Below are 16,011 nucleotides of genomic sequence, written 5' to 3'. Positions count from 1 at the left end.
AAGAATAAAAAAACACTAAATGCAAAATGAATAATGTCATATAAATTAACACTAAATGCAAAATAAATAGTGTCAGTATAAATTTACACGGTTATTATAGTAATCATGTATTTTTACATAACTTTGCATGATCAGATATGAGTGAATTTTGAATTTAGTTGACTAAAATATAGTTATTTTTCTATTATAAAAGCGCGAAAGTGCTTATTTTGTTAATAAAAAAACTTTTTGGATAGAAAAATTAGAATAGACGTATCTAATTTTTTAAAAATGGAAAATGATAAAGAGGCCTATCACTCAAGTTTTTTTAAATTTAATTTCAATTATTGTCTAATTTTGTGCCACATGTCTAATTAAATTTTTTTTTTGTTGTTCTAGATGAACTAATGAGGTGCAAAAGAAAAATGTTCTAATATAAATAAATCATAAAAAACTCAATAAACAAAAAAAGAAAAAAAGAAAGAGTAAACTCATGTGTATATCCAAAAGAAATTGAAATAAAATAAATAAAGGAGAGATAAAGTATAATTTGAATCCATGTGTATAATTGTAATTTTTTTAATTGTATTATACATATGTCACTGGAATTGAAACATACTAGTCCCTAACTCGTGCTATGCACGGGAACCTACCTATTTGTGAAGTAGACTAAAATAATTTATAAAATCTTAAATTGATTAAGAAACTGCACCATTATATGATTTTCTCTTGTATGACTTTAATTTGTGTTACAATTTGATGAAGAAGTCATTGCTTGAACGTGTAATAGTTTACAAAAAATTTGTCAAACAATTTCAGATACTGCAAAAAATAACTTAAAAATTCAAATATTAAAACTTCTGAAAGACCAAAAAATATTAAAGAATCAAATTATTAATGGCATAGAAATTATTGAAACAAAACAAAATATATGTGACTAAAAAATAGAAAAATATAAGAAGCAGATTGGATTATATTCAAAAGAATAATCTATGGCTATAAGTTTGCACACTATCATAAAATATCAGGTTAGTGAAGTAAAGAGATAATAATAATAATAATAATAATAATAATAATAATAATATCAACGTTTGAGTTTGAGTTTAAGTTGGATTTGTTAGCGAGATAAAGTTTCCCTTCATGTTAAGTTTGGATTAAACAAAAATAATTTTGTTTAAAAAAATGATGAGTTTGAGTTTAAAATGGGCTTATTAGAGAGATAGAGTTTCAGTTCTTGTTAAGTTTGGACTAAATAAAAATAATTTTATTTAAATATTGTGTTGAAATGGAAAATTGGGAGAGCTTCAGAGGTTTCGGTTAGAGAGAGAGAGAGAGATTAGTTAGTAACTAACATGTTTAAAATCTAATTACTACATATCTAATGCCTTTGCAAAATTAGCTTAACGAACGTTACCACCTAGGCGGACGTCTGGCATAGCAAACAGAACAACTACCAAAATCCAAAATAGCAGAAATAACGGAATTAAAAAAAGACGAAAGAAGCAACGCCAAACACAAACGCTCTCTCTCTCTCTCTCTGTCTCTCTCTGTCTAGAGCTTGACTTTGTTAGAATAAGGAGAACCTATTAATTATCGACCTCTCAAAATCGACGCACCCTTCCCGTTTGGCGTGGAAGTACGTTGTAAAAAAACCGCGTAGGGGGGAAAAAAAAGAAGAAGGAAAAAAAACCAAAAACCAAAAATCAAAAAGCCCAAAGAAACAAAGACTCGTGCACCGTCCATGTCCAAATTTTCTGTAGAAGATCCACAGTTTCCATGGATCTCCTCCTCCTCTTAGGGTTTCATTCTCTTTTGCCTGACGACCTATTTGTCCCTCCTCTCCATCAAAACCGTTAAATTTTTTTCTTTCAAAGAAAAAGTCATATTCATATATTATGTAGGTGTGTTGGTATCAGGTATGATTGCGAGCTACAATGCGTTGGTTGCCAAGCATTTCATTCTCACCGGCTTCATCATCCTCGACCTCGACGTCTCCGCTCAAATCTCCGAGCGATGGTGAGCCTCCAAATGATAGTAATAATAATAATAATAATAATAATAATAATAGTAGTAGTAGCGGTAACAGCAGCAGCAGAAGGAGCGAAGAGGTAGGTTCCGGTACGTGGCGTTTCGGGCCGATAAAGAGGCTGACGCGGCAGAGGAAGCTCAGGCATTTGAGCGACAACGACGTCGGCGGAGTCTCCGCCGGCTCCATCACGCTGGAGCCGCTTTCGCTGACGAGATCGCCCAGCATGTCTTCGCGGTCCACCACCACCACGTCGGAGGCTAAGCCTCAGCCTCAGCCTTTGCCTCTGCCGGAGTTAGGGATTTTTCGAGCCAAGGAAAGGCCTGTTCCTGATTTCGTCAACGTCCCTCTCCCTTCGCCCAAGACCGCTCAGAGCAGAGTCGTTGAGGACCGAGATAGAGACAGAGACAGAGCCTCCTCTTCTATTTCTCCAATTAAAAGGTGAAAAAAAAAAAAACTCAGTTTCATATTTATATATATATATATATATATATATATATTTTTTTTTTTTGGTTTAATTTACAATTGTAGGCAGGAATTTTCTCTTTCTGGTAGGATAATCAGCTGTTTTTGATGAATTTCTGTGTTCCTGTTTTTGTCTGATTTTGCAAAGGCGGATTGGTGATTAACCGGTATTTCGGTTATTATAATTCAATCAAGAACGTTTTGGTTGTGTGCAAATTGTGTATGTTTGTGTTTGATTATGAAAAGAGTGGATTTTGATTGGTGAAATGCTAAATTTACGCGCATAGAGTGCTTGTTGATGAGATTAGTTTGTGTTAAATGTATGTCATTTTGCATGATTGTAGTTGCCTTGTTGGGAAATAAATGCTAATTTTTTCATCACGGTTTAATGTTCTGTATTTTGGTTGATTCTTTGTGCATTGGCTGAGACATTTTGCATCTATTGACATGTTTAATTTCAGCGTGTTTGCTAGCCGAGACAGAAAAGGTGGTGTGGATTATGGTGAAAGGAGGTCATATAGAAGGGAGCTTCGAGAGCAAAATTGCTCAGAAAGCTCAAGAGATGACTTCAGGGTCCATGTTCCTATGAGGAGTGCTCCAAATAGTCCTTTTTCAAGTCCTGCACTCAGTCCACATAGGGCAAGTACCGGTGACTCATTTCCATATTATTATTACATGATTCCAAAGGGAAATCAAGTCTGGTCTGCTCCAGAGATACCAACAACAGCAATGATTCCAGGATTCCCTCCCCCTGCGTTCTTTGATTACAATACTTTCAGTTCTGATACTTCTCCCCTTCACAGTCCTCGGGCAAAATGTCCCCAACAATTCCCCAAAAGCCAAAGTGGGTCTGCCTCCCCATTGAATTCTAAATTATTTATTGAAACCTCAACAGTGCGGCGTGAAAATAGTTGTCCTGTAAATGTCCACCCATTACCTCTTCCTCCAGGAGCAGCCACGCCTTCACCATGTAATACAACTCCCAATCCCATTCCCACTCCTGCCACTCCCCCTCCCCAATCTATAGTTAAATTGGAGTCAGTGCCGATGAATAGTCAATGGAAAAAAGGAAAGCTTATTGGGCGCGGTACATTTGGAAGTGTTTATGTTGCCACCAACAGGTATATATGTTTGATGTACTTCTTATGCTAGCTTCTTTACCTGCAGCAAAGTCTTTAGTATAGTTACTCTTTTCTTACAGGGAAACTGGAGCTTTGTGTGCAATGAAGGAAGTTGAAATATTTCCTGATGACCCAAAATCTGCAGAGAGTATAAAGCAGTTACAGCAGGTAATTCTCCAGAATTTATTGCACTAGTAGTTCCCTCTATAATTATATGTATTGTAATAAAACATATCAAGCTTTTGCCCTAATTTATTGAAGGGAATATTACAGTAAGGATTAAATATCATGGTCTAAATTGTCTTGATTTCTAATAATGGTTAATTTGTTGCTACCGACATGGGTTAATCACTACTGCAAAGTGTTTACTCTTTTTTCATATCATAGGGAACTCTTTGCTACCATATTTTGGCGAGATATATATATATATATATATATATATATATATATATATTTTTTTTTTTCTCATTACACATGTACGAAAAAAAAGGGTTTAGCTTGCATTCCATATCTTTTCTCTCATGCCATTAACTCATCCATTTCTTCAATGGTACAAAGCTGTCAGTGGGTATACTATGGCAGACATGCATGCAATGAATAGTTGAAACTTGCACATGTGAACATGGGTGATGGTTGTTTTTGTCTTGTGTGGTTTTTTTATTTTATTGTTTGAGACAATTGCTAACAGTTTAAATTTTGTCCTCTTTATCTATTTATTTATCTTTTCAATTTTCACTAGGAAGGTTTTGCAGTATATGGTGTGGATACCTTAATCCTGATCATTATCTATTTTTCTTTTTATTTTATTTTTTATTTCTAAATCATATTAGGATAATACCTTCTTTTAGATGTGTGTTTGGTGAATTTTTGTACTTCTAGGCCTTGGGAACTTCCCCTTTTATTGAAATGAATGGTTTTCATGTTTTTGGCCTTTAGAGTACATCAATTCTGTGCATTATCAGTTATCCTTCTTATTTGTTTATACATTAAAAAAACCACTCTGCATTTGATGTTGACACGCTACTAGTGTTCTTTCTCTTGTGGCTTTTTAATTTTGCCGTCAAATTCCAAGGCTCTCACATTTAATTTTTTTTTTTCTTTAAGATGTTTTCTTGGATTAGTATTTTTGCTTTGAAGATTCTGCATGAGTTCTCTATGATAGATGAGCATGCCTGTATACTTGAGCTTTCTTTCCCCTTGTTCAGCTGAGGATTTCTATGAATTAAGGATTGTCCTATGCCAGTGTTTTGCATACAATGATGTATTTAGTCTTGCAATCCTTGCACTAAGGACTGCACATTCTCTCTCTCTCTCTCTCATGGGGGTGGGGGGGGGGGGGGAATAAGTGTGATTGAGATTGTAGTTTGGATCATTTATAACAGATGAGTATACTAATTTTGGCATTGTTGATTTGTCGATCAAAATGTTTCTTATGAATAGGTAGTGGTTAAACCTCTTGAGTAGCTGTATATGGTACAGGCACCTTTTAGATCTTGGATTCTGTAATTATCCAGAATGATCCTAACTTAAGTGATTCATTAGAGGCTAAAAGAATCTTGGTTGATATTTGGTCAATGAAGTTTTTTATGTAGTTTGGTTTGATGAATGCTATCCATATCCTGCTGTCTTGTTTCTGTGTGTTGGGAGTATTTATGACACATGTTTTTAAATGTTCAGCTTTAAAACTTTCCTAAATAAATATATTATTATTATTATTAGTATTAGTATTTGGTAAATCATCTTTATAATGATTTATTTGGTTTTCTTGCCTCATGCCTCTATTATTCCAATTATTTGTTTCAGGAAATCAAAGTTCTTAGCCAGCTGAAGCATCCAAATATTGTGCAGTATTATGGTAGCGAAATAGTGAGTATTCTCCTAGTTGCATGTTTAGGCATTCTCATTGTTGTTTACAATAGTATCCTTGAAGCAATGCATGAAATTAATGTTGTGCCTATGCAGGTTGATGACCGTTTTTTTATATATCTGGAGTATGTTCATCCTGGTTCCATCAATAAATATGTTCGTGAACATTGTGGAGCCATAACAGAGTCCGTTGTTCGCAATTTTACTCGCCATATTCTCTCTGGGTTGGCTTACTTGCATAGCACAAAGACAATTCACAGGTACAGTTCATGTTTGATTGATTTGTTGAAACAATCTACTTAGTGTTCCAAATTAGAATTTAAACACTTAATAGATGAAATTGTCTATGCATCTCTTCAGCATGAATGTAGTAGTCATGGGGCTAATTTGCTTAATGTGACATTTGGAATTTTTTTTTCTTTTCTTTCAATAGGGACATCAAAGGGGCGAATTTGCTTGTTGATTCATCTGGAGTTGTCAAGCTTGCTGATTTTGGGATGGCTAAACATGTGAGTTCATTTTCTTCTTCTTTATTACTGTATCATCTTGTGCTTTGTTTTTTTATCTTGCATGATGGCTCTCTTTTGATGTAGTCATTCTTCCGTTTACATTTAGTAGTTGGTATTTCTTCGTCTTCTTCTTCTTCCTGTATATAGATTCACCTTAACAGTCCCTCATCTTCTTGAACTTTTGGTGAGAAAATATATTTTGACTTCACCTACTTGTTCATTATTTTACATTAACGAAGATTATCAATACTTGTGGATAATTTTCTTTTGAAAAAAAGAAGAAGAAGATAAATTGACATTTGAATGCTCAAATGTTCAATTGTGATAGAGTCTATGGTTGTGATAACAGCATGGCCCCTGTTACAAGAAAACAGAATCAGTGTAGTGTAATCCTTATTATGAATAATGCTCTTGTAGAATATTACAATTAGCATTATTGATTTTCTCTGTTTTATTCAATTCCATAATTCAAGCATTTTGGTGGATGCTGAAGTACCTGCTTTTAGAGTTGTGGATCCTTTGGTAGGATATTGTTGTTATTGCCAGTAGCTAATTACCTCCTGGCCACAGTAATGAACTGAGGATCATTCAGAGAAATATGGTTGATTACCTCTGTTTAGTGGTGATACCTTATTTTATAAATTGGTGTATCATCATGCTCATCATTATAACCATTCTTGACCTCTTTTATTGTTTTTGAAAACTTACCAATAAAATAAATCGTTGTTGCCAACTTGCCATTATAATTTGCTTTCTGGGATATTCTAGTTGATGTTTCTAATATTGGGCTTAAGTAATTTGGGACTTATTGTTGCACAGCTTACTGGACAAGCAGCTGATCTTTCTTTAAAGGGAAGTCCATACTGGATGGCTCCAGAGGTATTTTCTTGCTGCTACATCAATATGTCATAGGCCTGTATCTTCCCCTGCTGAGATCATTTTCTTTCTGCAGCTCATGCAAGCTGTGATGCAGAGAGATTCCAACTCTGATCTGGCTCTTGCTGTAGATATTTGGAGTTTAGGCTGTACTATTATTGAAATGTTCACTGGAAAACCTCCATGGAGTGACTTTGAAGGGGTAGGCACCTAATGTTCCCTTATGTGCTTTATTGATCATCAAACTTTAAACCTACAGTATTACAATAGAAGTTTATGTTGCTTTGCATTTATCTCATTAAATTTTTATTTTAAAAAAAGAAAAAAAAGGGAGAGATTGTGCAATAAGATCTCATCATATTCAGTTCTTGAAGGTTTATATGGTTGGATTGTTGCTTTGCATTAGCTTTTGTGGTTTATGTCTATCCCATCTAAGTTACAAACTAACGAATAAGGCTACGATCAAGCTACATTGTTAAAGCAGGTCATTTATGATGAATGGATGTTCTTTCCCACTAACTGAATGAGAGTGTTAAAATCATTTTTTGCCCTAGATCCCTTTTTGGATTGTTGTTTGATACACTTAGAAATCAATAAATTACATCATCCATTTCCTCTGTTTTTCTAGGCAACTGCCTTGTGAACTTCTAATTTATAAGAAATATGTTTTGTATTGTTTAGAGGTCAAGTGTTGGTGCAATGGCAAGTGCCTACCACCAAAAGCAATAGGTTGCGGGTTCAAGTTTGGGAATCAGCAGCTCCAATAAAATTGGTGGTAAAGCTGCCTACCATGACCTTTCCCAAATCTTGCAGTAGTGGGAGTTTTATGCATTGGGTATGATCTTTATATATTGTATTGATTATCTCTTCTGCAATTTCTACTTGGTGAAAAGAGGTAATCAAAATGAGGTGATGGAAGAGGTGTGCTTACAAGATTAAGGGGGTGTTGGTGGATTTTATTTTTCCCTCTTAAATGTTTTTTCTAGAATTGTAGTTTGTTCCCACAAAAAATAAAAATGCTGTTTTTATAATAAAAATATATGATGTGCAAATTCTTCCTTCTCCTTTCCCTGATGTTTATAATTAATTCCTTTCTTCTTCGGCTCCTCTTGAAGTGGTTCCCACTTTGGCACTGCCCCCTGCAAAATTACCTTGTTGTATTGGCAGTGTGCTTGTTGGTTGCTAACTTGTGGCTAGTTTTATTGTGGTAAAGTAAGATAATAGCAGCATGTACGTAATGAAACTTGTCGTCCAATTTGTTGTTATAAACAATTTAAGTGTTAATTAGTTTAGGTGAGGTGTTCTGAATTTACGTGTGTAGATCTTACCACAAATTTTCTGCCACAATCGGTGACTTAGGAAGTCCACTTTGTTGTTAAGTACAATTTAAGTGAGGTGCTCTGAATTTATATGCATGGATCTTATTACAATCTTTCTGTTACAATCAGTGATTTGGGAAATTATATATTCAATTGCAATCCTATTTAGATTCATATTTGATCTTTTATCAATATTTAGTTTTGTGTCTTTCCTGTATAAATTAATTTAAGCGAAATTGTAATTCAAGTAAATCAATAAATTATAATTCATATGCAACATGTCCATAGTATCAGATGTGGATGAATCACAGTGAGTGTGCTTATTTATATGTTTTGCAAATTATGAGGTGATCACGGCTGGTATGTCCACTGAATTAGGAGATCTTAGAAATAGTTAATAATTATAAACAAAAGACTTGTTTAATTTCGCCTGCTTTTGGCAGAATATCAATCAATTTCAGAATTAACTTTCACACCTTTCTGATGTGGTTTCCATGATGGAGGAGGGAGAAGCATCTGTGGCATATGTTATGTTGTAGCTTATGGCGTAGCAATGTAGTTGTCTGCTTGTAGGAGATGCAGAAGTGTGGCAATCAGATAACATATAATATTGCATTTTATTACCTACTTCTGTAGAGTTTGGTAGTATTGGCAACTTTTGCTTTCTGCACTCAGCTGTAGCTTTTGTCTGCTGTCTCTGGATGTAGCATAGTGGATGGTATATTGTAGTTGGAGTTGCATTAATCATTTTATTTGCATTTAGATATTCCCACTTTTGTTTAAGTTGCATTTATCATATTTGATGCAGGCTGCAGCCATGTTCAAGGTAATGAGGGATACCCCTCCCATACCTGAAACATTGTCTTCCGAGGGCAAGGATTTTTTGCGGTGCTGCTTTAAGCGAAATCCTGCAGAGAGGTCATCTGCTGCAATGTTACTAGAACATCGCTTCCTGAAGAACTCCCAGCAGCTGGATGTTCCATCTTGCAACCCAGCATTTAACGGGAAGAACTTAACGGTAACTATAAATGACATGCCATTTGTTGTTGCTAAATTGTTGTTGTTTATATTATAGTTTGTCTTACATTGACAGGAAAAACCGCATAGTCCAAGAGAGCGTTCTGAAAATAAATGTGATCAGCTGCCAAGGTTCCCAAGCACACCTATTGCGAAAGAAAAGTTGGCCTCTGAGAGGTAGAGTTACTTTCTGCATTAACATGAATATTTAGACCACAAATATTTATGACAATGGGAAAAAAAAAAAAAAAAAAGGACCATGAATTTCACTGCATTTTACCACTCCAGTTTCATGCATTATTCTTTTTCTCCAGTGACACTGGCCAACAATCTCATCATGAAACTTCCGACTTAACAGTGGCCTCCCGTTATTCCCCTCGCTCTACCCTTGAGGCCCTTTCTAGTTTATCTCCTCCACACACAGGTTGCAACAGACATTACCCCAGCCCTTCTGCAAGTACTCCTAGCAATGTCAAACATGGAGCCAAAAAGAGTTGTAATTTCAGATAACATACAGGAAGGGATGAACACTTCGGGCATTTTTTCATGAGTTCTGCTGATATGCGGCTGTAGAATTTGTATTTATAGACTTCACGGAAGGCATAGTAGGTGACTTGCAACCATAGGGTGTTGACAGTAGGTTTTTTGCCTTGTTTTTATCTTTGACAGCTCTTGAACTTATAAAAGCTTCTTCCTCCTGGAAGGTTACCCTGCATGGGAATTTTAGAAGCAGTTTTTGTATACCACTCATTTAGAGATTCAGATATCACGGAAGTTACTTTAACCATTACTTTCTGATGGTAATATTTTTACCTCCATGTACAATTGGACTGGAACAAATGAATCTGTAGATATTAGATGTTGAAATTATTGATTTATCTAGTCCTCTCACTTTGACTATGGATTTGATGAGACTGTTTTACATAAATTAGCTTCAGTTTTGATATTGATTTCTGGGATTGTGGCCGATATTCTATAATAAGTCGGAGTGGTTCATCTTAGTTTCATGCAATTTGAAATTTTAAAATGCACACTTTCTTCTCTTGCAACAATACGGACCAGGACTTCTGCAGTTATACTAGTTGAATAAATGGCTTAATTATTATTTCTGTAATAATTCAATAGTCAGTAAGGGAGTATTTGAACCTTAAGTATCTTCGTTAAAAATACAAATGGTAGTTAAGTTACTCTTGGAATTTGATATTAAATAAAAAAATGGAAACACCAGGATAGTTATCAGCTTTCCACTAAATAAATAAATACATTTCTTTCGATGGTGGGTATAAAGCTTCTCTTAAATGAAAATATCGGATGGTAGGATTCATTGTTTCCTAATTAGAGAAGTTACTTCAGTAATTTTTTTAATTAAAAAAATGATTTTCCTTTTGTTGTCCAGAAAAAAATATGATGTCAAAATGGGAAGTTTGTTTATGGCTTCTTGGAGGCTTTGTAAAATTGTCATTGCTGAGTCAATAATTTGGTCTGGCCCTTCATCTTATTTGCTATATGAAGATGCCAGGGATCACTGACCCCAGAAGGTATATCCGTATATACCAGTGGTAATGGAGGCGCGGCATTCTGGGTCATGAAACAACATTAACGCCCGCCCTAGTATAAGCATTATGAGTAAAGGTCTATGTACCTATGGCTATAAGAAGATCAGTAAAAGTTTGCAACTGTGTTTTCTCAATTCAATAATTTGGTCTAGAATCTAGACCTTTTAACTTTTTTGGTAAGTGAAAATGCCGGTATCGAACTCCAAAAGTAAACCCATGGAATTGGCGTCTTGCCCTTTATCATTCTCATGGCTTGGGTCTTTTCTTTCTTTCTTTTTAGTTGAGCATTTCAATGGGGCTTGCCTCTTTAGCATTCTGGTTCAGCTGCATGAAACTATCTTTTTAATATTCCCGACCAGCGGTGGAGGTCTAGGAGACAATATTAAAAGACAAGATTACAAACAATTCAAGAGATTAATCTAAGTACATCAGGTTTGAAATTGTAATTTAAATTGATTGTCCAAAATAAATTGAGAATATAAATTAATGTATAAGTGTTTAAAATATAGCAATATATTAGAACCAGAAAAATTGTGCACTTTCTCGATGCCTTGATTACTTTTAAAAAATTACATAGAATTTAACATCCTTTACATATTATTCTAATTATTTAAAGTGATGAGTTTATAGCAAAACCTAGAGTTTGAATTTGTGAAAATCCACAGCTTGAGGGAAAAAAATATTAGTAAAAGAATGGTATTATTGAGGATTTAATATTTTGTGCTTTTTTTTAATCATTTTTTAAAATTAAAAATATGGGATCTGTTCTCTAAGTTGAAATGTAGTGAGAAAGATGAACTTTATTTGATTTAAAAAAATGTTGTGATAAAAAAAATTTCCAATTATTGTAAAAGAACACATGCCGTGAGTAAATTTTTATGTGTATATACGTGGGAAAAAGTTTACTTGTACGCATTCTCATCGTCACAATTACACTTCTTTTTCCAATACTAATTTTGTTATATACTTTTTTCCTTAATTAAAGAACTTCTTAATGATGACTGGTGAACCCAGTAAACCTTAATAAGGACAATTGGGTAATTTAATTTGATACCCTTTTTTTTTTTTTTTTTTTTTTGAGAACATTTGAGCCCACTAAAATCTCCTCTTTTTTCTCCTAACCAAATTCATTTTCCATTCTCCTTTTTCATACCCCTAAAATCACCCCAACCTAACGGAGTCTAAGATAGGACAATTATATATTTTAATTGAATATAAGAAAATGAAAGGCGAGACTAGGAAGGTGAGTCATTTGGCTAAATATTGTTATAAGGCAAGTTATCTATCCCTATATGGTAGGTGTGAAGTTATTAAGGAAAATGAGGATAAAGACCTAATGCTTTTTGAATGTTAAAAATTTAAAATAAGAGCGAGAGGAGAGATTTATGTTTGTGCGATTCGGTATTGGAAATGCCAAATTCAAAAGGCATAATTTGACTTTAGATTAAACCTCTGTTTGCAACCTCCCTCATGATGTTGCCAAAGACCATAATCATAATAATAACTAGAAACCCTAAGTCAAGTGGACATTCTCTTTATTTTTCTTCGTTATATGATTTCTAATTCTTCTTATGCCATTTGGGTTATTACAAACATATTAAAATTATTAACTCAATTTGGTCTAAGCCTAATTTTCTACCAAAGTTTTAAGAATTCCAAAACTATTACCCATATTAAGATTTTATTACAAACTTTTTTTTTTTTATATAGATATTACAAATCATTTATAAATGTAAATAGGAGTTATGTTACTTTAATCATCTATTATAGTTTATCTTTTTAAATAATAAATTTTAGATCATGTCTACCATGCTTATTATGTGGTTTGGAAATTAGACATGTTCCTGTCATGTGGTGTATCATAATTCAATGATCTATTAATGTGGATCACACGCATAATATATTTGATGAGATAACTCACAAAAAAGTGGCACCCACCCCACGACCCTGTTGCATATAAACTCAACCCCTCAACATTTTTGCATTATACAAATCATTGATGTGAGTTATGAGGAAGAATAAATACAAAAGAGTTAGAAAAAGAGAGTAAAATTTACTTGATTATTGGTGCTGTGATGTTACCATAAAGACACCGACAAAGAACTTTGCTATCAGGTCGCCATCCATGTGGAGCAGACAACAAAACGGTGATGGTTGAAACTTGAAATCATCAACCATTACCATTTTTTTGGTCTGCTCCTCAGGGATGATGATCATATCAACCATCTTTTTGGTCTGCTCCTCAGGATGGTTGTACCAGGTGATCAACATACCTTAATTTTTATAAGTTTGTTTCAACTCAACCAGCTCATTAGACCACAAAGACAATTCACAGGTACAATTCACGTTTGATTGATTTGTTGAAACAATCTACTTAGTGTTGCAAATTAGAATCTAAACACTATGTATGTTGCCTATCAAAAAAAAAAAACACATGTGAAATTGTCTATGCATCTCTTCAGAATGAATGTAGTAGTCCTGGGGCTAATTTGCTTAGTGTTAAATTTGGAATTTTTTTCTTTCCTTGTGTCAATAGGGACATCAAAGGGGCTAATTTGCTTGTTGATTCATCTGGAGTTGTCAAGCTTGCTAATTTTGGGATGGCTAAACATGTGAGTTCGTTTTCTTCTTCTTTATTACTGTATTATCTTGTGCTTTATTGATTTTTATCTTGCATAATGGCTCTCTTTCGATGTAATCATTCTTCCTTTTACATTTAGTAGATGGTATTTCTTCATCTTCTTCTTCTTCCTGTATATAGATTCACCTTAACAGTCCCTCATCTTCATGAACTTTTGGTGAGGAAATATATTTTGACTTCACCTACTTGTTCCTTATTTTATAGTAACGAAGATTATCAATACTTGACATTTGTATGCTCAAATGTTCAATTGTGATTGAGTCTATGGTTGTGACAACAGCATGGCCCCTGTTACAAGAAAGCAGAATCAGTGTAGCGTAATTCTTAGTATGAATAATGCTCATGTAAAATATTACAACCAGTATTATTGCTTTTCTCTCTGTGTTTTATTCAATTCCATACTTCAAGCATTTAGGTGGATGCTGAGGTGCCTGATTTTAGACTTGTGAATCCTTTGGTAGGACATTGTTGTTATTGCCAGTAGCTAATTACCTCCTGGCCACAGTAATGAACTGAGGATCATTCAGAGAAATATGGGTGATTACCTCTGGTTAGTGGTGATACCTAATTTTATAAATTGGTGTATCATCATGCTCATCATTATAACCATTCTTGACCTCTTTTAGTTTTTGAAAACTTACCAATAAAATAAATTGTTGTTGCCAACTTGCCATTATAATTTGCTTTCTGGGATATTCTAGTTGAAGTTCCTAATATTGGGCTTAAGTAATTTGGGACTTATTATTGCACAGCTTACTGGACAAGCAGCTGAAAATACCTCTGGATGGCTCCAGAGGTATTTTCTTGCTGCTACATCAATGTGTCATATGCCTGTATCTTCCCCTGCTGAGATCATTGTCTTTCTGCAGCTCATGCAAGCTGTGATGCAGAGAGATTCCAACTCTGATCTGGCTCTTGCTGTAGATATTTGGAGTTTGGGCTGTACTATTTTTGAAATGCTCACCTGAAAACCTACATGGAGCGACTTTGAAGGGGTAGGCACCTAATGTTCCCTTATGTGCTTTATTGATCATCAAACTTTAATTCTACACTACAGTATTACAATAGAAGTTTATGTTGCTTTGCATTTATCTCATTAAATTTGATTTTAAAAGAGAGAGAGAGAGAGAGATCGTGCAATAAGATCTCATCATATTCAGTTCTTGAAGGTTTATATGGTTGGATTGTTACTTTGCATTAGCTTTTGTGGTTTATGTCTATCCCATCTAAGTTACAAACGACTGAATAAGGCTAAGATCAAGCTACATTGTTAAAGCAGATCATTTATGTTGAATGGATGTTCTTTCCCACTTACTGAATGAGTGTTAAAATCATTTTTTTACCCTACATCCCTTTATGGATTGTTGTTTGATGTGCTTCGAAATCAATAAATTAAGTCATCCATTTACCCTATTTTTCTAGGCGACTGCCTCACAAACTTCTAATTTATCAGAAACATGTTTTGGATTGTTTAGAGGTGAAATCTTGGTACAATGACAAGTGTCTTCCACCAAAAGTAATAGGTTGCGGATTCAAGTTTGGGAATTAGTCGCTTCAATAAATTGGGGGTAAGGCTGTCTACTATAACCTCTCCCAAATCCTACAAAAGTGGAAGTTTTTTGCATTGGATATGACCTTTATATTTTGTATTGATCGTCTTGTTTGCAATTGTTACTTGGTGAAAAGAGGTAATCAAAATGAGGTGATGGAAGAGGTTTGCTTACAAGATTAAGGGGGTGTTGGTGGATTTTATTTTTCCCTCTTAAAATGTTTTTTTCTAGAATTGTAGTTTGTTCCCCCAACAAATAAAAACAGTTTTTATAATAAAAATATATGATGTGCAAATTCTTCCTTCTCCTTTCCCTGATGTTATAATTAACTCCTTTCTTCTTCGGCTCCTCTTGAAGACAAGATTAGAAACAATTCAAGAGATTAATCTAAGTACATCATGTCTGAAATTGTAATTTAAATTGATTGCCCAAAATAAATTGAGAAAATAAATTAATGTACAAGTGTTAGAAATAGAGCAATATACTAGAATTAGAAGAATTGTGCACTTTCTCAATGCCTTGATTACTTTTATAAAATTACATAGAATTCAAATTTCTTTATATAATTTTCTAATTATTTAAAAGGTTGAGTTTATAGCAAAACTTAGAATTTGAAATTGTGAAAGATCCAAATTGAGGGAAAAAAACATTAGTAAAAGAATGGTATTATTAGGGATTTAATATTGTGTGCTTTTTTAAATCATTGTTTTAAATTACAAATATGGGATTCGTTCTCTAAGTTGAAATGTTGTGAGAAATATGAACTTTATTTGAATTTAAAAAATGTTGTGATATAGGAAAATTGAATTCCATTTATTGTAAAAGAACACAAAGGTGGGCCCATTTTTAATTTTATGTTCTCCTTGTCACAATTACACTATTCTTCCCATTATTAATTTTGTTATATACTTTTTTTCCTTAATCAAAGAACTTCTCAATGATGAGTGATGAACCTAATGAACCTTAATAAGGACAACTACGTAATTTAGTTTGAAGCCTACTTTTCTCTCTACTTTTCTCTTTATTTTGGAGAGATTGTGTTTTAGTGGGTTCGGGAAGAAAACATTTGGGTTTGTTAAATCTCTT

General features: G+C 33.9%; 2 protein-coding genes across 13 annotated transcripts in view; both read left to right on the top strand.

The window, feature by feature from the left end:
• Positions 1-1,472: 1,472 nt before the first annotated feature.
• On the top strand, positions 1,473-10,069 carry LOC142625907 (mitogen-activated protein kinase kinase kinase 5). Of its 4 annotated transcripts, none has more exons than XR_012842423.1 (11): positions 1,473-2,446; positions 2,932-3,591; positions 3,672-3,759; positions 5,395-5,457; positions 5,554-5,717; positions 5,891-5,966; positions 6,786-6,845; positions 6,919-7,044; positions 8,970-9,179; positions 9,269-9,355; positions 9,493-10,069. XR_012842423.1 is itself a non-coding variant. In XM_075799658.1 (11 exons), the coding sequence occupies exons 1-11, from the start codon at positions 1,914-1,916 to the stop codon at positions 9,686-9,688; spliced, it is 2,277 nt and encodes a 758-aa protein (XP_075655773.1). In that variant the 5' UTR covers positions 1,473-1,913; the 3' UTR covers positions 9,689-10,069. The 4 variants fall into 4 exon arrangements, 2 of the variants coding, with proteins under 2 accessions (XP_075655773.1, XP_075655774.1); XR_012842424.1 differs by having other exon boundaries at positions 9,537-9,674; XM_075799658.1 differs by having other exon boundaries at positions 9,255-9,355.
• A 2,686-nt stretch (positions 10,070-12,755) lies between these two features.
• Positions 12,756-16,011, top strand: part of LOC142624080 (mitogen-activated protein kinase kinase kinase 5-like) — a 40,503-nt gene continuing 37,247 nt past the window's right edge. For 2 of the 9 annotated variants that reach the window (XM_075797581.1, XM_075797583.1), the window contains exons 1-3: positions 12,756-13,069; positions 13,271-13,346; positions 14,245-14,370. Coding sequence is in view for 1 of the 9 variants with exons in the window: in XM_075797580.1 (XP_075653695.1) it covers positions 13,335-13,346 (12 nt within the window). In the remaining 8 variants the exon portion in view is untranslated. Of the gene's footprint in view, positions 13,070-13,268; positions 13,347-14,127; positions 14,686-14,797; positions 15,170-16,011 lie in introns of those variants that run through there. The other 7 variants (XR_012842279.1, XR_012842278.1, XR_012842280.1 and 4 more) reach the window with 7 other exon arrangements.

This window comes from Castanea sativa, chromosome 2, assembly GCF_040712315.1.
Source record: "Castanea sativa cultivar Marrone di Chiusa Pesio chromosome 2, ASM4071231v1".
Taxonomy (NCBI): domain Eukaryota; kingdom Viridiplantae; phylum Streptophyta; class Magnoliopsida; order Fagales; family Fagaceae; genus Castanea; species Castanea sativa.
The sequence above is the reverse complement of the archived record's forward strand: the minus strand, read 5'-3'. Positions and strand labels throughout refer to the sequence as shown.